Source organism: Ischnura elegans, chromosome 2 (genome assembly GCF_921293095.1).
Source record: "Ischnura elegans chromosome 2, ioIscEleg1.1, whole genome shotgun sequence".
Classification (NCBI taxonomy): Eukaryota; Metazoa; Arthropoda; class Insecta; order Odonata; family Coenagrionidae; genus Ischnura; species Ischnura elegans.
Window position 1 is genome coordinate 35,106,599 of NC_060247.1, and position 26,640 is coordinate 35,133,238.

Sequence of the window (26,640 nt, forward strand, 5' to 3'; positions counted from 1 at the left end):
ATACTTTTTTATCACCAACGTGTGTATAACTACAATAGTTTTCAAGTAAATACCAAAACTTCTTTATCATTCACAAGGGTATGACTGGCATTTGCACATAGCGTGATGCAAATTTTCTTACGTCCTGGAAATATTTAGAAATGTATCTCAGACTCGCTGGCGTGGCCAAACAGTCAGTCAAAATGTAGATTTGCAGGAAAGTTATGGGGTAGTTGTTTTTCCTCTCTTTATGTCTTTTAGTGTCAAGTAATCCGAGTCTGAGGTGCATTAACATAATTGTGGGATGCAAAAGTTGACAAAAAAACGTTAAAGGCTTCTTTGAAAGAAATCGGACGCTCTAGCAATAATAAAAACCACAAAAAGTGTTTACCTTCCTTATTATTGCAAGGACGCGTGACAAAACTGTAAATGAACCTGGGTGGAGGACAAAGTGCCCCAAAAACGTTGAATAGATAAAGAAATCAAACCCAAAACACTCCTGGCAGAGACCAATTTCGAGCTAACATCGAATGGACTAAAAGGATTTTACTGAACCGGTGTAATCCATGATTCATTAGCGTGGAATCATACGCAATGCCTTTTAAAACGCACACGGACGCTGCAAACACATAATTCTCAAGATTTGATGGCAAAATAATGTCTAAATAAGGTGTAAACATAGGGAAAAAATGTTGGCTGTGTTTCAAATCATCAAAAAAAGTGTTGCACGGTACTTAAGGCGATTTATTCAAGTCGTTGCTAAAACATGACACGAGGTAAGATTTTCTATGTGACGAATAAAAATCATAAAAATTAATGCATCGAAATATGCCATGTGGCGAGAGAAAGCTAAATATAGATGACACAATGAGCTCGGAAGGATCGACTTATCATCATCATCATCATCACTGGTGAACAACCCTAGGATTGGTTTGACGCAGCTCTCCACTCAGTTCTCCTATCAGCTAATCTTTTCACTCCTACGTATTTCTTCTCTTTCACATCTCTCTTTACTTGTTCCATATATTTTGTTCGAGGTCTTCCTTTTCCATTCTTGCCTTCCACCTGTCCTTCGACGATTGTCTTCATCAGGCCATCATGTCTCAAGATGTGGCCTATAAGGTTGTTCCGTCTTCTTATTAAGGTTTTCATGAGGCTTCTCTTCTCTCCTACCCTTCTTAGGACTTCCTCGTTACTAACTCGGTCGATCCATTTGATTTTCATCATTCTTCTGTAGCACCACATTTCAAAGGCCTCTATCCTTGCTTTCTCCGCTGCGGTCATTGTCCATGCCTCACTTCCGTATAGGAGCATACTCCAGATGTAGGTTCTTATAAATTGTTTCTTTACTTCCATATTTAAGTTTCCCGCTGTAAGCAGGTCTTTCTTTTGGTGGAATGCTCTCTTCGCCTGGGCTATTCTGCTGATAATTTCTTTCTTGCTTCTCCCGTCACTAGTTATCTTGCTTCCCAAATAACAGAATTCATCCACCTCTATCAGTTTTTGCCTCCCGATTTTAATGTTGGTCTTGACATCTTCTCTTCTGCTGCATACTAAGATCTTGGTTTTCTTCGTGCTTATTTTCAGTTGATATCTACTCATTACCCTACCCATATTAGCCAGAATATTTTTCAAATCCTTCTCTGTTTCATCTATAACGGCTATGTCATCGGCAAATCTTAGCATGCTAATTTTTTCTCCATGGATATTCACTCCCAATTCCTTTTCTTTGATTTCATTAATGGCTTTTTCAATGTAAACGTTGAAAATTACGGGTGACAATGTACACTGTACAGCCTTGTCGCACTCCTTTCTTAATTCTTGCTTCTTCACAGCTGGGCCCTGAGAACGACTTATATTGACGGAATTCATGGTGAAAGAGAAATTTTTGCGTACTGTACTTAAGTCGCAAGTCATGCTGAAATCGTAGCATGCACAGCATTACTTACACGAAATATTTGTGTCGTATATAAATGCATACTATGTATGAGCCCTATGAGTGAGACTCAAGTTAGGGTCCAAGAATATTGACGTTTAAGTACGCAGATTAATCTTTAATCTTTTACCCTCCTCATTTTTACCTGAGGTGTCATTTACATCATAATTTGAAAGAGTTAGGTTTGCACAGCACAGTTTCAATAAGTACATATGAACGTCACCAATGCTATTAGGAAAAAACTTTGTCATTACAGGCGACGTATCAAGGTTAAAATTCAAAAGTATCATACACAGAATGTAAATAATTCAATCGGTATATTTTTTCCCAGACGATGATGGATAACTCTTCTACCTAAACGTCGGCAGCCATGGACCTCATAACCCAAATGAGCGCCCGAGAACTCTTCGGCAATACGATCCATCGGGAAAAAGAATCAACATACGGCATATTTTTAAGTTATCAATTGTACTCAGTCCTACCTGTGTGCCACCCGTAGCGCCATTTTCAATTTGTTTACAATATTTGTCTTCAGAGACAGCATTCGTTTTCGAATGACTCAAAAATTAATCCGTTGAAGAACGTAAATCATATGATAATTATCATTTTTCTTATGGCGAATATTATTTTTACGAACATTAATCAACACTTCGCCCTGCTTTGACATGCATTGATAGCCGCACGAACCAGCATTAAGCGGATTTTCAAATGCCATATTCCAGAATGTAGAGTACAGAGAGCCTATTTTTGTGACCGTTGATCCGTTGATATGGCACAGATAATTAAATTAGATGTCTTGAAATTTTAATTGGAAAGACATTCTTCGATTCCCGCGACCAACCTCATTATTTGTACAGAGAATATAATGTTTGACCGGAAAACAGTGAAAGGAATTAGGTCAGGAGTGGGAAATCATTTCAACGAGCGGGAAACAAGAGGAGAATTTGATGAGAGAGCAAGTTTGAACCAGTCCCACAATACTTCAATCACCATTTAACAAGTGTTGAAGGACTTACGTCGTGATACACTTCACTCTGAAAAAATCTAAAGTGTTTTAAATGAATCTGATCCACATGCTTTCAACCAAGTCTCCAATTTGTTAAATAAAAAAAGTTTCAAGGTGATAATACATAAAACCTTCCCACTATCTCTCATATTTCTCAGCCTCCAGCAACAAATGCTGAATATAGTAACCAATCTTTCTTTGTAGAAGTCAATAAGCTCGTACAGTTTTGCACGTTCCTGAGCGCACAATGACAATAATATTGATCAGATTGTATCCCTGCTCAGTACTTGATATCAACTGTTAAGGAAATCCTATATCTTACATTCCACACTTTAATTTTTATAACAATACATTATATAGGAACAAACGAATCGGAATTTTGCAGAAGAGTGTGACATTATATGGCTGTCAAAAATGGACTCTGGGTCAAGACGATATGTTTGGTCAAGAGACTGAGTTCATTCGAACAATGGTGTTGTAGACGAACGATAAAAATTAAGTGGACAGACCGAATATTAAATGAAGATATACTTATTGAATCAAATGAAAGAGAAAATAAGCACATTGAACACGGTTGTAAGCAGAAGACTCCAACTTATTGAGGATATAATGGGGTATGGGTGGATCCTATTGACAATCCTAAAGGGACCTGTTGAATGAAAAAAGCTCAGAGGAATACTACGGTATCACGGTAATCCAGTTTATAAAACTAATAATAATGGATGTTGAAGCTACGAGCTATGAGGAACTGAAAAGGAAGGCGGAGGTACGAGAAAAATGGAGAGTGTCAACCAACCAAGCTTCTGCCAACCAATCTTAGGATTGAATACCAGAGAAGTTGATATTATGCTAGAGTATTAACCATTCACGTGAAATATTTCTCCCATAGAGTAGTAGTACCCTCTAGAGTAGTGGCCTTTACCAAAAGTTCAGCGGCTGAAGTGAAGCGCCTGAAGACGTTAAATACCTTTACAATAATGACTTCATGAACTTCAATTGTGCTGAAGCCAAGCACACGAAATTTTTCTCCCATCAGCTCAGAGTCATAGTGACCTTTACCACAAGTTCAGAGGCAGCAGTAAAACGCTTGTTATGGCCTAGTTACAAGATTCATTAACATGTACGAGTTATTGTCTACGTGTATGAACGCGTGATTGAATACGAAGATGCGCCGTGTAACATTCGTGTATAACATAACAAAGTTGTGCGAATGCATGAACATAATAGAAAACCGGTTTTAATTTGGCTCCTGCATTGGTACATGATCCGTTACGATCCACAGAAATCAATAATCGACATTAACACTTAACGTGTCAATGCACAGTGTAACCAAGCCTTAAGACGTCAATACATATGCTACAATTATAAAACTACAAATGAAATACGATAATTACCTCCGCAAAAATGATTTCGTGAATTTATGCTAAGGTGAAGTATTAACCAAACACATGGAATACTTCTCAAACTAGGCAAAGCAACTACTAGGCAAAGCTAGAGTCAAAGTGATCTTTGCCAAGAATTTTGCGGCTTCAGTGAAGTGCTTCTAAATGGTAAAAAAATACCTTTACGTCAATGATTTCGTGTACTAATATTAAGCCGAAGTACAAAACAAGCACACAAAATATTTTTCCCAGGCCTAGGTACTCATAGTGACCTTTACCAGAAGTTTAGTGCCCGCAGTGAAACACTGAATCCGGCCTTTAAGTACGCCGTTAATCCTCGATATCCTCATACCGCCCCCGCACCAAACTCTCCGATTAGGCGGACCCGCCCGAGACTCTCTCCGTTGCCGAGAGCTTGCCTTGGCCCTCAACAGGGCAGACCCGTTGGCTTCGCTCCCCGCTGAGAAATAAGCTAATTGTAACACGCAAGAGGTTTTCTTAACTTGACATTAATTGACGTTTTTAAGAGAGGTCGATTTATTGTCGCCGGAGCAACAATATATATCCCAATCTCCATTATCCCTCTCCCACCTCCCCCCCGCGGCCTCATCGGGCACGGGTTTATACACCCTCCCCCCAGTCCTCTCGATTCTAACTCACCTCCTTCCTCCCGCGATCCACCAGAGGCCGGAGTGCGAAAGAGGCGAAGATTAAGAGACTGGCTGCGCGCCGCCGTGCTGTTGAAACACGGGGAGCGGGGGCGAGGGGTCGGGGACGAGGTAACTGAGGGGATTGTGGGGAAGAGGGAGGCCATTGCAAAAGGGTGGGGGTAATTTAGTTGCACGGTTGTGATACACGGACAATTGGTTTACTGGATCTATTAAAATCAAAGGGTTTATTTTGATGTTAAACATGTAACATGATCAAAAAAACTAAGAAAATAATACGGAAAAAATTAAGCTGATGATTACGGCATTCTTTCACTCATCACGCTGTATTGGTGTACAGGCTATATATCCCACATAAAGCTCTCTAAAAATACCTGAATTAATGTTTGGGTAAAGTAGCATGGCAACACCCCGAAAATGCATACTTTCCAAAATCCATTATGGCTTATTTACAGGATTTTCCTCTTGGTAAAAAAATTGCATGTCATGAGAAATATGTTTTATCTCCAAAACTAAGCACCATACGATTATTGAACGAAACGCCTACGACAATTAAATAAATAAATGATAAAATGATAAAAATTTCGAGTCTAAGAGGATTAAATACTTTCATCATCATTAGTCAAAAATCCTATGATTGGTTTGACGTAGCTCTCCATTCCTCTCTCCAATGCGCTAGCCTTTTTATAGCTAAGTATTTCTTCTCCATTAATTTCTTTAAAGGAAAATGTATTTGAGATTGTTAAAATATCCTCAAACCGAATATTTAGATACTGCAGTGGTCAATCAAGGTAATTATTGGAGTATCCAAGTCCTTAACAATTACAACACTCAAGAGATCTGTTTTAGTCATCATTATATCTTTGCTTTTCTAGTAACATATTCGAATAATAAAATGAGCCTATTTGCAAAATAATTAAGACAAGTTATTTCTCAATACTTTGCTATTTGGCTGCGCTTACGATAACTTCTCTGCATCTTTCAGGAATAACATGTAACAATCTCGGAGTGAAAGATTCTGGAAAGAATGCCTTATTTAAATACCAACCGAATGAACTGGGTTATTAGTCGATATTTACGTCCAAGCCGAGCATGAATCTGCTGCAATCGCCGAAGGGTTCGTGAAATGAGAGTCGAAGTGGATATGAGAGGACAAGTCTACAAGGACGAATGGGGGAATGGGAAAAGTGCAAGGCGATTAATTTCCTTGGCTTAAGTAGTTTGAAAAGTGTAATCTCGCCATCTAACCGATTGGAGAACACATCGCCGAAACAATTGAACGATAAATTGCTTTGCTGAGGCACCACAGTAAGGGGAATTGAAACGCAGAGCAAAAGCAGTCGTTAACAGCAGTTGGAAAGAGCGTGGGTTGAGATCTTTCAACATCACTGCGTTTAGAATTCCTTCTTGTTACCGCAAACAGGCTATAATATAGATTAACCGTACGCAAGCTAAATACCTAAATGGTGCTAAAGAACTAAATAGATTTAGAGCAAATTCCAAAATTAGCAACGTCGATAGCACAAAGGTGAGATTTATCTGTAAACAAGAAAATTAGGGCAACACACAAAGTCAGGTCATAATTTGTGAAATAAGAAAGGTATCCTTACAAAACTCATGCCGAGAGCGACATACATTTCTATAGACACCAAATCACATCATTGTGGAACGACTGGATTATTTATATCAATTGGAAAGCATTAGAAATATTTCGAGTGCTAAGATAGACAAATTAATATTTGATATCATAGTGACTGTATGCTAGTAAATAATATTTACATCATATAACTCCGTTAAAGAGCTTCCCTATGTATTTGAAGCAACAGCGAATGCACATTGGGGAAAATGGTTGTCATTGAAAAGAATTTTTCTTAAAACCTATAATTTAATCTAATAATTTCCTGATCCATGAAAGCATCTCTATTTTTTTGTTAACCAGCAATGTGAACGTAAATGTGTTCAATTGATTCATACATAAAATTATTTTAATTTATTCAATAGAAAAGGTGATAAAAAGGCTATTGAAAGAAAAAAGAAATAATAACAAGAATCCAAGTTCGAAACAAAATCGATAAACTCAAAAAATTAACACCAGCATTTTAATATGTAACAGTCACCAAGTGCTAGGACCTTATCATCCTTGAGCGAGAGGATTTCCGGTGTTACTCCAATTGTGTGGACGGCAGTGACATTTGGATTGCAAAATATTGGCTCCAGCATGTGCCAGGAAAGGTAATTCGCACGCTACACACGCTCCATGACTGAAATAGAAGTATGGAATGGTAAGTAGAATGGCATATAAACGACAGTTTAATCACCATGTAAGAGCTATATTCTGAAATATATCATGCGGTGTTTCATTCTGAATCATTCATTAATATGCCACAGTAAGTGGAAGTTTTGAGCTCAGCTCGAATATCCTTGCGTGTTTAAAAATTAAGTTTGCATCGCCAAATTCAAAATTTTTCATATCTTTCCTTATAAGATACCTATGTCCTTGAAAACAAGGTTATTTATTTAAACGCAGCATCATGGGCTTCACGTAATCATTTTCTTGAAACCCGTTGAATTTCAATTGGTGCCTTTCGCAATTTTTAAAGTTTATAGTAATATCTCATATACAAATAACCGCATCTCCAACTTATTTCACCCTCTGCCCTTCATGTGGTGGATTTATTAATAGCTAAGGTATGCAAATGAGGCCGAAATGGGGTTTCATTGGGCAACACAAGATTGATAATTACATTGGCTCGTAAAATCAATTCAGCTTTCATTGCGTCGTGAAATCAAGGATTCTGCGCCATTTATAAATTAGCGTGCTCAGGCGATGTTTTCCACCTACATTTTAGAGTTCCTCAGCAGTTCAGTTCAAGCAGTTCCTCAAGGATACGCCCATAGCTTTTACCTACTTAGAGACTATAATAATAACCAGCGACCGCCATTGAGTTACATAGTACAGGTTATAATGGAGGTAAAATACATGAAATACGTCGCTATGAAATGGCTAGCGGATATGACAGTGAAACGGAGAGTTGCGTCAAATTAATCGTAGGATTGTTGATTTATGATGATGATTAGCCAAGTACGTTATTGCGAGGTGCTCATGCCGTTTTTACACTACGTAGATTTATGCCAGCACGCAAAGATCCATAAATTAATGTGCACAAAGAATTAGACCAGGAGCTATTAAATGGATATTGATGTCAAAATGAGGGATATTTCAAAAAATGATCGTCGTAGAAAAATTAACGATTTAAAAACTGGCCACTTGAAACTCTCTTGATTAATACTTACGTAAGTTACGGCCATAAAAAACACCAAAAATGACCATTCTGGCAAGCAAAGGAAAGACAGTAAATTATTGAATAAAGTCGTTAATACTGTCATGAGGTTAATAGTAATTACTAAGGCTATTTAAGTAATTACAAGAGATAACCTATCTCCATAACTAAACTAACACGCTCAATGAAAACAGGGTGCATGATTTTAAGAAATAATCATCATGAACTAATAATTATAAAAAATATTTATAAAATTAATTATATTTATGAATGCATGAACTATTTTATCATTAACTCAGAGTGATAATCTACAACCCTTAAATATAATTCCAACTATTATTACTGATGCCAAACGTGTCAACTTGGGTAAAGCGTGTTGATGCAAACTTAAAAAAATAATAAATGCATAAACGACAAGAATACAGCTCAATATGTTTGCCTGACTATAATCCTACTGTGAATGCACTCTTTAACCCAATTCTGAAAATACTTTGTTTTTAAAGATATTGATTCCCTTACGAAAAAAAAGTTCATTTTTCATACTTCTAAGTCATATGTAATAAAGGTCGAACAATATTAGAGGTACGCCAAAATACTTCATCACTAATATGCCCAAATACTTAATGTCAAGCTGATTTTTGCTTTCATAGCACTATTCATGGCTGTAATAAATGTTGTCAGAGTTGACACATTTTTTTTAATTTTAAACAATTTTGAAATTGTTGTGGAGATGCCTCTTCTCTTTCTAGTCTTTTCTCTTTAACCGGTGAAAGTAATAGGAAATAATTTCAAAACAAAAGGAATTTTTATTTCTTTTTCATTATTCCTATTTAAAAGTAATTTTAGTTTAAAAATAAGCTTTTTAATGTCGATAATGTAATAATTATCTGTAAAATGATTGTTTTTTCCCAAGCTCGCCCAATTGTTGCTAAATTGATGGTTGTAACTTCATGAAATATTACATTAGGAATCATAAAGCAGGCTATGTTTTTTTTTATTTATAGGTGTCTACGAGATACATTATTTGAAAAATATTCCTGTTGGAGACACCGCACCTCATGAATGAATAGAATGGCCCAATAGATGCAACTTAACGGAGAATCCTAAGATATGCAATAATTTCTTTTCAGTTTTAGATATAATATGAGTCCCATTCGCCACTAAATGCTTAAGTTGATGGCAAAATCTGGCTTTCCAACTGAAAGCTGCAATCCCCTTTGTAAACTGTTCGAGCTATTTCCCGTACGCTTGAGAGTGGCAAAGATTTAGAAAGGGAGAACGACTAGGGAGAGGGAGAAGAGGGATTTAGAATTCATCCAATGTTTTGGTTCAGACGGAAAGGTTTATTCTCTCGGAATCGCTTCCACTTAGCGCAGCATTTTTGGAGACCCTCCAGCGGCTTCTTTAAAAAGAACATCACAGGAGGAAATGAAATGGTTTTGACTTCCATCCTCCGCGTCTCTCACACTCCCTTCCATTTCTCTGGCAATTATACCGCTTTCCTCTCCGCTTATCTCCCAAACATCACCCCACTCAATCCATTCCTTTTTTCCCCCTTCAGCCCTCCCCAAGAAAAGCGAAAACGAGAGAGCCCTCTAAGCACAGCAAGTAAACAAGCAATCGCCCTCCTGCGTCCAGGCGAGGATGTGAACGGGGGAAACGACAGGAGGCGACTCAAGCCACGACCACGATAACGTCATTGGACTTGTTAAATCGATATCTATCGATAGATGCTGTTGAATTGGAAAAAAATGCGTTTCACAGTATAGACAGCTACCTAACCTAGGTTGGGCCTAAAAAATGCTTGCTAAAACGCAAATCCAAACTCTAAATAAAAACATATAAAAAACAAGCTAATAATATGTAGACGCACCAGGACGAGTAAGGCCACTAAAATTTAATCGGAACTAGCATATTGCCTCATCAGATTCTCGACTCCGAAATCGGAACAATTTACGGTGAACTAGTATTAGCAACAAAAGGTATTCGCCCCCCAGGTAGTTCGCCACCTTCCAACGGACGCTGCCATCAGCCCAGGAAGCGGGGGACAGAAACAGCGTCCTGCGCGGAATCGGTGCCTCCACGAAACCCGAAGTGAGGCTCTCGAGCGATGGACCACCGCTTGGGCCGCTGCCTCCGAATGATGCCTCTTCCCTCGGCGAGGCACGGGCGGTACAAAGAGTGGCGGGGACCCCCCTCGGACGCGTGTTTGCGATGGCCACGCCTCCGCTGGGTGGGACCAAGGATTTACGACATGGACAAGCGTCCCTCTACGTCACGAGTCGTGTGCCCACGCCATTGGCGGATAAGACCTTCCCTCTTTTCCCTTCCCCTCCACACTCCGCTCATTCCCCCTACCCCCTTGATTCTCTGCAGCTTTGCCCACCCCTTCGGAAGCCTCTTTCCTCCCCTCCGCCGAACCACTTTCCAGTCTCCCTCCATCCCTCTCTCTAGGGGGTGAGAAGCAGAGGGGAAGGGGGAGGCGGGGAGAACGTTTTGCCCCTACTACAGGGGTCTCCGTGAAACGCAGACGAAAAGGTCAGTCTTGTCCCGGCGTTGCGAGGGCAACGGGCGAAAACGTGCGAGCTTCGCTCACCAGCAGCAACAACAACATCGAATTTTTTTTCCATTCGATATCGTGAGAGCGCCGGTATCGCTTCATCTCGTTCGAAGTCTATCTACTCCCAACGTGATGTCGTTGAGGTGAAGAAGTGGCTAGAATTGCCTTCTGCGATTCTTTTTTAGGTAGAAGTGCTTGGACTCTGTACCGCATTGTCGTCCATTAGAGGCGCGCATTCGTTTGTTCATCCTTCCTCGGCGAGCGGGAGTCTCGGCGCTTTAAACGCCGTCAAATGCTCGCACCCGTGATGACTGTCGTAGCGCACCACGGGAGCAGCAGCGCCCGTCACCCGCCGCCAGCGGACCTCAGCGTGGCCCACCACATAAAGATGGACACCTCCCCGTCCCCGGACGAGGAACGCAAGGCATCGGAGGGCGGCGGCTCCCGGCACCCGGCCGAGCCACCCGCCGCATCTACGGCACCCAAGGGAGCCGCGCCCGCCAGGCCGACCGCCCACATCTCCTTCAGCGTAGCCGCACTCCTTGCGGACACGAGGCAATCTTCCTCCCCGAGGAGACCGGCCCCTCTGCCGGGACACCAACACTTCTGGTGCGCCCCTCCGAGACCACCGTCGGTCGGACCTCCATCCCCGGGGGGCCTGTCTTCCGGGGGCGACGCTTCGACATCCACGCCCCCGCCGCCAACGGGACGACACGACCGCACACCGTCCCCGAGTCCTTCCGAGAGCGACGTGAGCGTGTTAGGGTCTCCGGAACGCGTCTGCAGCCCGTCTTCGCCACCTCCGAGCCTTCGGTCTCCGTTTGGACACCACAGGGCCTCCGGAGGGAGCAGTTGCAGCGGCGGCGGCGGGAGCAGCATCGGGAGTCCGTCAGGGTCTCCACCGCCCCTGCACCCGCTGAGGTTGTCGGACGAAGGGCAGCAGCACCAGAGGGGGCCACCGTTGATGGGCCACCACGTGACTCCGGTGCGACCGACCCCGTTCTCTCTGGCCGCTGCGGCGGCTGCTGCGGCCGCGGCGGCGGCAGCGTATGGCGGGAACGGCGGGCCGGGCGGCGGAGGAGGCGGCTGGGCGACCCTCGGCCACTACGCGGGTTTCCACTCGGGCGGAGCGGGAGCGATGGCGGGAGGATTCGGCTCGGCGCTCGGAGGATCGACCGGTGGGTCACGATTTATTTGTACGCTCTTTTCTTACGCCCACTCTCTCCGTGTTAATTTTAGTTGCCTGCATTCAACAGTCGTAGTTTAGCTATTTTTTTACTCCTATTGATTGTCTCATATACTATGCTATTATGGCATGAAGCTAATAATTATCGCAAGTGCTCCTTCACTTCCGATGCGTCTCCTCATTATAACTCATTGATACAATAGGAATTTTGTCATTAGGCATGTAAAAGCGACGATAAATATAATATTCTTGTAGGAACGGGAATTCATATTGAACCATTGTGCCATATTAACTTTTCAATCGCTTAAACATTCACTTCATTCACACATAGTTACCAGATTGAGCCATATTTTTAAATACATTGGTTGAGATTAAAGAGTTTATGGGAGTAACCAACCGTTACTTACGTGTACCTTATCAGGGCCCAAATTATCACAAAAATAAGCCTCTAGTGAAAGAGAACTGCATTCGAGGGTAAGCCGCTTATTGAGGCCGTATATGAGTAAATATTGTGGTAATCATAGAAAAATTACGAATAACTAAATGGGAGACCCTGCATTTGGGTGAATGAATATTAATAAGCACTTTTTATACTAATTATCGAAAACAGCAGTCGAGTAGGTCTTTCGCCACGGATCGTATTTACCTTTACAATAATCACAAATGACAATTTTGTTTAGTACGAGGATCATTTCGCCGAATGAGGTGACTATTCGTGAACAAAAACTGTTACCCTATTTATGTTTCACATATCTATGTACTTAACGTATTAACCCTATTTATGTATTCCCATAACTCATTGCATTAGAACAGCCTTTTTCAGATGAGTTGGATGTAATAATTATCGTCGAAGAACAAGAGCAGGAATCGAGTGTATGTAAAATAATTTCAGTTCGATTTATTCAGTTTCAGTGCAACAAACTATGATTCAAGGTAGAAAATACAAATACGGATTTACTCAATCTGTATGGAACCATTTAAACGAAGGTTTGGTCGACGAGAGGGCTAAAATAGCAGCAGAAAAATATATTTGCAAGGAATCATAGTTTTAATGCCATGTTTGAGGAACCTCGAGGATAAATTAATCTCGGGGAGCATGATTGAAATCTTAATGTTGTATTTCTTGTCGTGAATATCCAATTTTTCAAATTTGCCTAATTTTGATGCCAAAAATATCCAGGTTCATATTAAAAATTTATAATAGACTGAAGAATACGCAAGGGATACCCTAAAGATGAATGGTATTATGTATTACTTACAGATTTATTTTATCGTAAGATATTCGATAAAATCCTTGGAATTACGTGACGCTACTTCATAAACCGAATGAGAATAAGGAAGATACGGTAGGGTAGAAGATAAATAGAACTTGAATCAGATTCGATACAAACTATTGGGCTGATACAAACATAGTCTACTCGCTTGAATACCAATATACTATTGACAATAGTTCTCTTTCTCTCTCAATGAAGCGTTTTGGAATTTCGTGTGCCTCTACAAAAAAGGGTTCTCTATCATGCATGTATCTCATATTCGATAGTATCAGAAGCAAAATAAATAGCTTCTCTTCCCCAAAACCTTCAAGATAATCAACTACATTTTTGAGTCAGGATAATATGATTGAAATGCAAACAAATGATAAAAGCAAGAGTAATTTCATATTCACTACTCTTGAAAGAATAAAATTTTATCTTTTGAGGGCAATCAAAGAGGTGCATAATTTGATCGCACGGTAGACTAGAAGAATAGACCAAAACTTTACTTATATTCTTCAGATGATATGGTGTATTTTATTTTGCTTAACAAACGATGGTCCATAAAGTGGATGGAAGTACATGCGAGAAATTCAATTTTCAATATCTAGAAATCGATGTAAATGACAATTTCGTCCGTAATTTGTGATTAGATTTATACTTGCCCAGCTTTCTTAGAAAAATTATACTAAATGAATTTACTATAATTAGTGTGGTTAGTTGCCGTCCTAGCTTGTACTAATTACACAGCTTTGGGCCTGCTATTTGTTGTAAGAATTCTGTACGAAAAAACAGCTCTGCTTTTCATAGGAAGGGCGATTTCTCATTCGCTACATTAGAGACTAATTGTCTTACGAAATAGAACGCACCCCGAGGCTAATTACGTACAGGACGCTGTCACGAGTCTTGGGGCGCGGAGGAGGTAAGGATCTTGGGGGCGTCCGGAGGTGTTCGATAGCCGGACGGGAGACGGCGCACCGCAATCCTAATGCCAACATAATTAGACATAGATCGAAAGGGGTGAAAATAAATGAGTGCTGAGGGGTGGGAGCTGGACGCCATATGGTGCCAGGTGAGAAGCACATCCCTCGGGCGAGGCCACTAAAAGGGGGGTGTGAAGAAAGGGGAGGGGGCGCATGGGTTTTTAGGTAGGAAGGAGGTGGGGGGAGGGGTAAAGAAAGAGAAGCTAGCAAGGAGATAAAAAAAAGAAGAAGACGGACGGACGCATTACTTAAACGGATCGATAAGTGAGAACCGTGATTGAAACCTTATTCTTATAGGTCTTCCTGGGAAATCCCCTAAGTCGTTTTCACCCCGTCAAAAATTTAAAGGGACGGTCTCAGTTACCTCTCCTCATCCTCACCCTTTTGAGAGGCTAAGCGAAATCGCCGCCGTCTTAGCAAACGGCCCTATTTGCTAGAGGGAAGTCTCCTCTTGCAACGTAGAGTCACTTAAACCCTCTTACGTTCCTCAAAGCAGTACCTATTTCCAGCCCATATTCCACCACATACATCTCTACTACTTAATAGTAACCTGCTTATAGCAACTTAACTTGGCGCAACTGTACATGTAGCTGAATGCTCATAAATAACATCTGTTGGTGGACAACAGCTTAAGATGACGTTTATTGCTTTAAATAGTTATCAATAGAGAAAATATGAAATTTATTTTAAAGTTGCAAGTAGCAAGGATAAATTTGTCCATGGAGAAGCAGAAATAGAACTGTGAATGCTTTATAATTGACTTGGCGATTGAAGCACGACTGGAGCAGTTATTGAAGGAATATTTTCTTCTTTTCTTAAATATCGTCTGTTGGTTTAGAACGGCTTAAAATGGCGTTGATTGCTTTCAACAGTGGATAATAGAGAAAACCTCAAATTTCCTTTAAAATTGCAAGTAGGCAAGATACATTTGTCTATAGAGAAAGATAAACACCATAGTATATGCTCTATAATTGACTTCTCGATTAAAGTACGGTTGGAGCAATATCTGAAGGAATATGTACTTCGTTGGTCTGCCTTGATATAAGGCATATACTTAACGCAAAATCAATTTGTTGTGAAATGCTTTATGGTTGCCATGTCTCCCGGTTGGTATCGCGAGAAGCCCTTTTCTCATAATTTGCCGGAGAGCATCCATACCTTGTTGGGAGCATAATTATTCGTCTCTCCACAAACCAAAGCACCTCCTCATCCTTCGAAAAAGGGGCTGAGGAGTGGTGGCAGCAAACCAACCCCCACTCGAGTCCTCCGAAGCCTCCACAATCGAAAAGCAGCCACATCTCTCTCTCTCTCTCTCCCACTTAGCACCTCTTCCAATGGCAGCTGGATCGTAGAGCCACGATAAATATAGCAGCGCGTCAATGACGATGGGCCAAAACAAAGGATGCTAATTCATTCCGGTCGTGTGATCACCTTAAGAGGTCGTGATTGATTGATTGATCGATCGCCTAAATACCGAGGAAGACGAAGAGGCTCTCTCTCTCTCTGTCTCAGGTACCTTTGCCTCAGATCGGGTCGTCGACCAAATTAAAATTAAGACCCTACTAGACGGTAACTGAAAGAATAGCTGGGCTCGGAGTTTGAATAAATATTTATTTTTCATACATTTACCGTTAACTTTTACAAATTTTTTCATATATAAAAATTCTAATGCGAATTACTTAACATTTCATTCTCAATTACAAATTAAACGGCCTAATTACAATACTCAATAAAGCATTATTTATTGATTCATTGCATTTCATGACATGAATTGCTATTTCAAAGCTAGGAGGCAAACTACCAAGTTCATAGGTTCCTAAATAAAAGTGAAAATTAAAATTTAACTATCATAAAGCCTTTGTAGATGATAATCCTGTGCAAAGTTTTTTTTCTTTCAGAAGACACCTAAAATTAGCATAATTCCAAAATAGTGGTAATATTTTTCATCTTCTTTATAGTAAAGATGTAGAATGTTAATGAAGCGTCTGCGGCAACACATTATGGAACCACGAAATAGGAGAAGGAAATTCACTTAGAACGTTCCGCCTTGACACTCCGTTTACAGTGTTAGCACAGTTATGTCATAGTAATAATAACCTCGATGATTGCATTGAAGGGACAAAACATGGTACGAAATAGTAGGAGCGCACCGAGTGAACAACAGTTTACATTGTATTTTCCATAAATGAAAAAAATGTCTAAAAACTAAGCGGTAGTTCTTCATTGATATTTCTCTGCATTAGGATCACCTAAAGAGAGACACGGTGACTTACACAAATATTTTTGTAACTATAACGATGAAAATAAATGAAAATGACAATGCCTGGTTCTAAGAGCTGGGTAGCATCGAACTCTCCGTCCCTACCTTACTTCTTTAATAAATCTGCATGAAGGTCCTATTGTTCTAGCTATTTACGGAACAATTTAAAACGAGCACTAATTAAAACATATAAAAATGAGAATTCCGGTACTTACCTTTAAATTTTGATCCCTTCATTTTTCTCTTTCAAAGAAAGCAATGCTACGATTTAAATCAATGCCCATCTTACTATGTACAAGTACAGCGAGGACTCGTAACTTATGTACATACACGCATAATCAGTAAGGGGAGGAAAATATCCAAAGTCAGTGATCTGATAGCGAGATGTAGTTGCAAAGTGATTAAAAACTTTAAATAAGCCTGATTTCCGAGATATTTCTTTTCAAAAAAGTTATATCCGAAAATTCGTAAGAACAGGATTATCTACCAGGCTTTAATTTCATCATATAAAAAAAGGCCCAAGAAAAAATGTTACAATAACGATATTTTCAAGTTTCAAACACCTAACATTATAAATTATACAAAAATGCCACCAAGTGTGAACTAGCTAAAATTTTAAAACTATGAGGATGAAAATATTACTTTTCATGGTGTTTACAGCGAGATGTACTCGTAAAACAATAAAATATTTTGCATAAATTCAGAATTATTTAATTAAGAAAAACATAGTTACATAAGTGCGTGAATTTCCTCCCTAAATTTAATATGATCGTTCAATTAGGAATATTTCCTGCAGAGTCATGCTAAAAAATGACATTATTAAGTTTCAAACACCTGAGTAAATAGCAAATGTAAAAGTGTCACAAAGCGTTAACTGCGTATAATATGATTAATTTAGTCATGCGTTGATGAGATATTTGCAAAACACCTCCCCCTCGCTGTCACGTTCGTAACGTAATCATGTGTATAACGTCACAAGTTGACTCGAAGTCCTTGTTTACCACCGCGTGCTAACCGCGTTGAGCAATATCTCTGCAGCCGTAAAACGATTGAAGCCGATTAGGTGAGTCTGGCGAATTGGCGTAATAGGTAGAGACACACCCAGCGGCAGCTAAGGAGGAAAATTCTCATAAGGAGCCTAGGCCAAGTTGAAATTTTAAGCCGTCCTCTTTTAAAGCTTCCTCTCAGGGATTGCGCACGTAGGTTGGTAACGAGATTTGTTGTGGCGACCAATGAGGAACTGATATAGGCATAAGTGGATGGCTAGACGGGAAAATGGTGAAGGGAACAATCCCACGATATCAGTATTAGAGCGTTCAATTCCGTTGACTTTTAAATTAATGACGGTTATGACTGCGCCTTACTCTTACAGAGGGAAAAGCCATTACTTCCTCAAAGTAAAAAAAAGTTTTATACCTAACTCTTCCGATTAATCACATGGTTTGACATGAAGAATTTATGGAACAATATGGTATCGATAACTAAAATCCTGACGTAATTCATTGGTATATTTCCTAGAAGCAACACACTTCATACAACATATTTCATAGATATATACATGATACATAAAATGGTTAAATAGTCATTCATTAGTATACTAGAGTTACTTACGTAAGCGTTTTCTTATAATATTTGCGAATAAGTATTCAAATTCTCCATTTATATTACATTGATGTCGAGTGTAATAAATAAATAAATTGGAGGCTTAAAATAGCCTAAGAAAAGCCTTCACATATAACCTTAGATATGAGGCATCTTCCACTGATTTTTTGAGTGGGATGTTTAATAATCCAAACATCATAAAATTTGAGATATCATGAGTTAAAATCACTGCATTAGAGCTATGAAATTAATACGACTAGGTTAACTATATTTTGCATAAGCTATGCAAGCTTACGTGTAAAGATGTATTATTGTGGCTTTCAAGGAAGTTATCAATTATTCCCTCCTAAATTAATTCATTGACAACGTTATATTCCAGGCATTCGCCATTTAAAATAATGTGATTATAGCAAAAGATTTACGGAAACAATCTGTTTCATAAAATGACTTTTGGCTCTTTCTTTTGTAAGAAGAACACTCGGCCGTAGCCGTCACAAGCTAAAATAGTGTTCGTTCCGCATTACGACCGGTTAACGTAAATTTCTCCTGCTCCTATCCAATTGGTCTGCTAATTTAGCTCTCTTATCAGAATGAGTTTCGGAAGGAATTAACACATTTCCGTGGAGCGTAGAATTTTCGCAAAACTAAATGAATGTCGAAATATTTCCCCGCGGTCACTGACCAATCATGTGCCGCCTTCCTTCCCGGTAGTGGGCACTTCCGACCTTTAATAGCAAAATATTGTTTGAAAGATTTGGTCAAATTAAAGCGCTTCAATCTTGATAAAACTGCCGAAATTATTCGTTTACCTTAATGACCCTTATCAGAGCAATTTAACTCTTCAGAGAGTCATTATCAAACAGAATATGTATAAAATTAATTACAACAGAAATAACATTAATTTTGCGTGAAAAGGCTTGCGTAAACTGATAAGAAACTTGGAAGAAAAATTCGTTGCATAATTATTCTACGCATTCTGAATGAATAAAAGCTTACTGATAAATATTTAGTTTGATCGATTTATAATTTTCCTAAACGGTATAAATAAATTATTATTTTACTTGATACTTGCTGGGAATGACCTACGACTAACCAAAAATTCAACTGTTTTCTATCTCATAAGTCAATCTTCTTACTTTGTTATTAATGAGCTCATTTTTATGAGACAATTATATATGAATTTTTCTCATCTCTTTTGGTTTTAAGCTTCACAATTATCGGTGATTACTAAGTTCGCCAAGTTTCTCGCCGTGACGAGGCCATTATGTTACGTGATCTACGTAAACACGATTGTAGTAGCGACCTTTCTGATGATCTAATAAAAATTTACCTTTCGTGAAAAGGTTTTCAACAGATTGACAGCGCCCCTTTTTACCCTCTACTTTGAAAATAATCCCCCAGTTTTCGAAATTCCAGGTAATTATGTGAAACCTATCAAACGGTGTTAGGGTACACACGTTAAGAAATCTCGGGTTTTCTTCGGCATTAAATGGAATTACCATCCGCGAAGACCATTATGTGCCTCCGTCTCCTTGCGTGCTTGTGTGTCCAATCCAATTATCAACAGTTGGACCTCTTTTCCAACACTAAGTGGGGTCAGGAGTGAGATCAATGAAGGGTTCTGGACGGCTTACATATGGCGTGCATGCAGCATTGTACGTGCGGTAAAATAATATTTATAAAAGAAAATAATGCTTCTAAAAATTCGATTAACCACCCTCTCAAGCAAGAAGTTGCTTCGAGAAAAAAAATTTTTAAATGCTTATTCATCTATATTTTGATAAAATCTAAGGATGCAATCACTGCTGAAAACGAGGTATTTAAGCTTTACAGCATGAAGGCTTGCGCATTTTAATATAATTTCAGCATTAATTGGTTTCCTTCAGTATCGGAAGAGATTTCAGCTCGCAGAGTAGCTAATCGACTAATTTAGATTAAAGAAACAGGTAAATCAAAGTTGAACTTCTTACAAAGTGTAGGAATAATCTCTCAAGATAAATACAGGTATAAAATTGCAAACGAATCTATTTGCTCCCGTACTTTGTAATTCATGAGAAGATCAAAATAAGGTAAACTATGTTGAATTTCAAAGCAATTATAATAGACGAACGTAGTCCCCACTGCTAGTCACTAGTTAAAGGGAGACCAGAGTAAATAGAAGTACCGCATGTGAAGTAACAATTTACGATGGAATTATGACCACTGAAAGCGTAAGAGAATATTTCGATGTCTTCTTGGTGGTAACGCAGAAATAATTTCCAGAATTGGAGGGAGCGTTAAGCAGTAACATGCTGAATTCTTCGCAGTATTACATACCTTAACATTGCCAATAAAGTTGCATTATTTTCGGGGAGGCACTTACACTGTTATTCTAATTAAGCAATAGCCCTTACCAGCCTATTGCGAAAGTTCTAGAAGTACAGGAAGAAGAAACAACTACTTTTACTTCATTTAACTTCTGAAAGTCTAATACGGAATGTTAAGTCTTTTTTTAAATTGATAGAAGTTGCAAGCTGGTGGAAAATGTCCCAAAGTTCATTTCCTGAGAAATCCTCGTACAATACTATTTCCACTATTTCCAACTTACAAATGCTAGACAAGTGAGGAATTGCAACATATCAGTTAAATTCTTACCTACGGGCCAAACAAAAAATAGGAGTCGTACGACTTACAAGTATAAGTACAGTGAACTTCTTTCGTAATTACTCATCTAAAATTACGATAACATTATCAACTATATACTGATAATAAAATGATAAGAATATACTTTTCCCAGAGGAGTGCCCCAACTGAACGAATTTCCTTTGAATGTTTTCTAAAAAAATAAATATTTGTGCTTCGACTCCTCTTATCTTTTCTACGTCAACCTCATCTCTGCAGTTACGATCATCAGATCATGCAACAGTCTCACTTCTCTCTCTGGGCTGCGTGTTATTCCATCCCCAGTACGAATCACTCTAGGATACTAAGTACGACCTCTAAAGTAAGAAAATACGTCACGAGCTCAGCTACTTGCAGCAGGACAGGACGGAAGCAAAGGGCGTCTGCCGGAAAGATCGCCAGACGCCCCGCGCGCGCCTCGCGACAATAGGCTCCGAATGACCGGGTAACGAGGTATGCCATCCCCCGGAGATTCGGAATAGGAATGGCGGACGCTCGGTGGCGAGGGGGCTGGGTCGCTCAGAGGGGCGATGAGACCCAGGATAAAATGGCCAGCGCCTACTCCTGGGGAATCCTCCTCCTTCAGGAAGTTACGCCTCCTGCCATGCGTGAGCTGCAGATTGACTCAGCTTAGAGATGAGACCGGGAGGGGTCCAAAGCGGGATATGGCCGCCATTGCGAAGCCAGTGTGTGACGAAAATCAGATTCAGAGCACGCATCACCAACGATTTGATCGATGAAAAGCTAGTTTTCGGATAGCATCCGCACTAAAAAAAATACTTAATGCATTAATAAACCAGTCCAAATTTTATTATAACATTTATACTATGTATTTGGGTTTAAATTGAGGAATACCAACACATTTTCCTAATCCAGCGGTAAACGGATTTTAAATATTTACTGCCCCAATGGTTTGGTAATTCATTCTTGGACACAGTCTGAGGTTTCAGGCGAGATGGAGTGGAAACGTGACATAATGAAAATGAAAAAGCAGGAGCAATTTCCACAATTTTACATTTATTAATACTACCGGTTTCGCTTTTCAGCCTGATGTAGCTAGGTGATGTTTCAGCCTAGGTACCTGATGATGCTGAAAAGCGAAACCGGTAGTATTAATAAATGTAAAATTGTGGAAATTGCTCCTGCTTTTTCATTTTCATTCTTGGACGTTCAATGCAAAGGTAGATCGTATTTACGAACGCGGCCCATTTTCGAAGCCCTGATTGATATACCTCGCCATAAAAAATCATTAGGCCGTGGCATCACTGGAGTTTCCATTTTCCATCTTTCATTCATACAGATAATAATGCTTTTATTATTCCAGTACTTCAGTACCAGTTACATCCTTGCTCACATTTGTTCTTATTCAGAAACACTTCGATGCTAATGAAAGGGAATTATTATTGATTATTGAATTGAATTTATATTGAATCGATTAATAAATAATTAATTTGACGAGGGGTGCCAAATTTTACGGCCATTGGAGACTCTCTTTATATTTTGTACTTTTATGCTACGTAAAACAATGATACAAAGAATTACCATTTCATTAATTCATATCCGTATCACTTTTATTAAAAACTCTTTGCTCATACTTTTAAATAGAAATATTACGCAGCCTAAGCTGTCGTGATTTTGGCATGATTTAATTTCCAGCTTACTGCTAGCCAAAAATAGCATACCTACTTAAACGTTTCCGATTCTACCTCTTAGAATGCTACTGCAAGAGAGCACACTGATTAGGACAGCAGCAATAGAGAGCTCCTGCAAGATTGTATTTTTAAGGGTCCAAAGGAAACAAAAATATTGCAAAACAAATACTTCGTGTTCGAAAGAAAGTTAGCAAACTGATCAAAAATGCTAAAGGTGTGAGGTGGATATCGCTGTCCTGGTAACGATGGTTGCGTTATCGTGAAATTCTAAAACATTTATTTCCTAACTGTTCCATTAAGTTAATGGAAATTATAAAGCATCTACTTGATAAAACAGTTATTCCCAAACCAATACCATTTGAAGTAGGTACGCTAGACATCTTTCACTGTTTACACGAATTTTGTAGTCCTTAAATATCTCAACTTTGTGGAAGTTTAATTTATTCATGCGAAAAATTCCGACCTTTCATTCACGTCCATCGTTAAATCTCATTATGACATCATTTTACTCTTTGTATTCGTCGAATGAATCTATAATTGAACACACTATATTGAAATAGGGAGTTGGTTGTATGGAGAGGACAAAATTAGTACATAGCAGTACTTGGCAATTAAGAAGTTCATGCATACATTTTCCAATGAAAGAGCTGTAAGAAAAATTGAATGAAACAGACTTTCGAACGAAAATGTATTTATAGAGCAGTTTTGCGTCTTTTGACACTGGTAATATAAAGGACTGCATTAATTGCTAATCTTTAAGTATTCCACACGTATATAATAACTATTATGCATCTCCTAGCTCATTTAAAACCACCATCGTCTGGGCAGTCGTTCTTGATCTTCGAAATTAGATGAACCTTTCAGAAAAATTATTTTCTCAGAAGATGTGAAATAAATTAACCAGAGACGCTTACGTGTGAAAAAATTGATACTTTTTAATAAGATACGATTTATGATGCACCCATTCTGATGTACATTGATTAATTACGAGATTTGCTCTGGCAGATCGCGGAAAAATATACTAATCGAATGCGTTCAGCTGGAAAATAGGGTGCGAGTACCTCAGATACAATTTATGTGAAACTTTTTTAAGGTCATATTATAAAAGAACTTACTTGAGCTCCCGTAGAGATTACTGAAACTAGTTACTAGCGGTGCAACCGGTTTCTTGGCATAGGCAAGTTCCCAACGTTCTGAGCATGAATAAATCTTTCATGAATATCCTGAAGTTCAGCTCTTAAATTTATAGACACGGAATTCCAAACTGTTGAACTAAAACTACTAAGCAAGCATGAGCAGTTGCCAAGGCTCAAACTTCATCGACGAATGGAGTCATTAAAGATTTAATCGTGCACTTAACTTATTTCATGCCCTAACGAATCCTGATTAGGGACAATTAACAGAAAATATACCTTCAATTTGCTTACGGGTAATCATGAACTCTTATTCTTATGCCACCGTAAATGAATACACTAAAACAACTGTTCCAAGTATTACACAACATCAACGATATCGATTTATCTAAGATGGCAAGTTATTCAAACTAAAATAAAAAGTATACTCGCTCTTTGATGGTCATTTTAAACGCTGTTTACAGATTTTTCGTATCATATTAAGACATGGATAACTGTTATATTAATCCAGTGATCAAATTATTATGGTAAAATTTAGAATCACTGCGGGATTCTTTTCGGTACTAGTATATAAAACTTACTATATTTTGAAACAGCTGAGTTTTGGAAAATTTTACCATAGCTAAATGAAGCTGAGAAAGATATTTATAAGCCACAGAGTAAATAAACCACACTTTTCCGGGAAAGTAACTGCACTTAAATCATTTTACTTTTTCCTTCTTCAAGCACATGAGTGATAGATCATTCCTGCGCCTATCTGGTGTAGTATTTGGATGAGGCCATCAATTGATCGGGTCATTTGAAGCTTGAGGGAAGGGTAGGGATCGAAGAATGGTTAGGCTTAGCCTACTCCTAGCGAAAGCGTAATAGAGATCACATCCATCACGCATTTGCGCACTATCCGACTAATGTGAGTGCACCGCTTGAAGTGCCCTCCACGAAGCACCCTTCCAGAAATTGTGAAACCCCTGCAAAAATCTTCACCTCCTTCAAGATTTGAACCAGGACACACGTGGTGGGAAGCCAGCATTCCAGCTACCACACCAACATGATTCTACTCACATCATACGCGCCAATCGCTACATTTGCTAGAGGTGCATTAAAAATAACTTCCATGATATATCGTTGCTCTGAATCTATTCCTATATCCTTTGAGAAGCACCATATTTTAATTAAACTCGACAAGAATACGGTACAAATAGAGGGTCCTCAATTCTTCATCCGATGAAGATATTAACAAGCCTCTAAAACTGTCAGTGGTTCAATACTCTATTTTGGCATCCCTTAACAAAGCTTAAGCACAGGATTTAAAAATCGCGCTACATTAAGCCATGCTGTATTATTTAGCAATGCATCATGTCATATCAAATACAAAAATTTCGATTTATTACCCCCTTAATATGCTTTACAAGAGCTAGCTTAATAGCTTTACAAGATTGATTTTTTAAGTGCTTTGTCTTTGAAGTGATATTTGGCAGTAGCTTTGACGAGGGAACAAATCCAAATCTTCTGGAGGCATCTCGTCACTTAGGCACGCTAAGAGTAGGTACTCAGTTGTGCAAATCAATTAGCCCGAATAAAGAGAACAATAATTGCCGGTGCTGAGTGGCTTTCTTAAGACAGCAAACGGATGAGTGGAAGATGCCAACGTGCATTCCAATAAATTAAACGCCGGCTATTTTCGTGACCGTCTCTTTACGTCGGGCGACGAGAGAAAAGGGTGCTTGCCACGTGCGGAGAGCTTCTCGAATCGTGACGTCAACTTAAACCCTCTGTTAAAATAAAAGCTCATCACTTTGGCCAATACAATATGTATAGTTTTCAAAAATTAAATTACCGTTAGCGATCAATTAAAAACTATTTCAATCGCTCACTTGTTTATTTCGATTTGATAGACACCAAATATGAATATTTATCAACAATTTTTGCAAATATTTCGCCATTTAGTCCGTGTTGCATCTTATAATGCAAAATGTAGACAAAATTTTCCTCATCCAGAAAAGAAGTTTATCAGGGTTATCATACCGATTAATTCTCAAGAAATTGTCGTCAACGAATGGAACTTACGGAATATCTTCAAGGAGCTATAAGACAATGGAGAGAGAGCGTTTCTCAAGTAAGATTTGTTTCTCAAATACGCCCGGACTTTGTGTACATACCTTGGCAGACGTCAAGGTAACGTCGAGGAATCAAAAGTCGATTTGGCCACGGACGAGACAACTTTGTTTTCGAACGCGAAAGCTAACCGTATACGTTCCCGCGGATGAATCGGACTTTGAAAACAAGGCGGAGCAAAGCCCGATGCGATTTCGGAGCGCTCGAGAAGTCAAAAGAGGAACTGGGGAAGTCGCAAGGTAGTGCGTAGTAAGTCGGAGGACTTTATGGATGATTCGAGAGTTACACATAAGAGGGGGAGTGGCAGAGGAGGAAATATCAGGTATAAGGGAGGAAAAGAGAGGTGCTCACAATAAAGCCCCTTTTAGGGAAAACCCCTTAACCTTCCACCCCATAACAAAACCCCACCCCACTCCACACAACTCACTCATACAAAGCAAACCTTACAAGGGGTTGGAGGGTCACGGGAGAAAAAAACAAGCGTTCGGCATGGGAGAGAGAGATAGGAAGCAGCTGGCAGCCGATGTTTTAGTAGGAACGATTTTCAGGGTGGTGGTGGTGTGTATATGACCGAGGCAGCAGTAGATGCTGAAGAGATTTCGAAGGGGGTTTTATGGTCGCCTGTTTGCGTGAGCGTGTGGGGGAAAAGCCGATGTTGATGATGATGATGATGGTGATCGGCCCGAAATGAGTTGTGGACCATCTTTTCCACCGAAAGGGGAACAAGGGCTGGGATGCATACACCCGTGCATTCAGAGAGGAAAGATGAGTCATGCGAATAATCGCCTCAATTAAGCCGAGAAGGAACGGCTGTTGTCGCAGAGACGTTATCAGGGAAGCTGGAGGGAAAAAATTTCGGAGGCGGCCACAGTGATTCCTTTCAGCGATTGTTTCGGTGTGCCTAGGCTGTGTAGGACGAGCGGCTTCGTGGAACCCCTTAAGGATGACTTGTCTGCCATGGCATTCAATCTGACGTGACGGCT

The 26,640-nt window shown here is 39.4% G+C and overlaps 1 protein-coding gene across 2 annotated transcripts in view; it reads left to right on the plus strand.

Moving 5' to 3' along the window:
- The first annotated feature begins 10,809 nt into the window (after positions 1-10,809).
- Positions 10,810-26,640, plus strand: part of LOC124153604 (muscle segmentation homeobox-like) — a 42,462-nt gene continuing 26,631 nt past the window's right edge. The window contains exon 1 of one of the 2 annotated variants that reach the window (XM_046526885.1): positions 10,810-12,008. In XM_046526885.1, coding sequence (XP_046382841.1) covers positions 11,105-12,008 — 904 coding nt within the window. In that variant the 5' untranslated portion in view covers positions 10,810-11,104. The remainder of the gene's footprint in view (positions 12,009-26,640) is intronic. The other variant, XM_046526886.1, reaches the window with a different exon arrangement.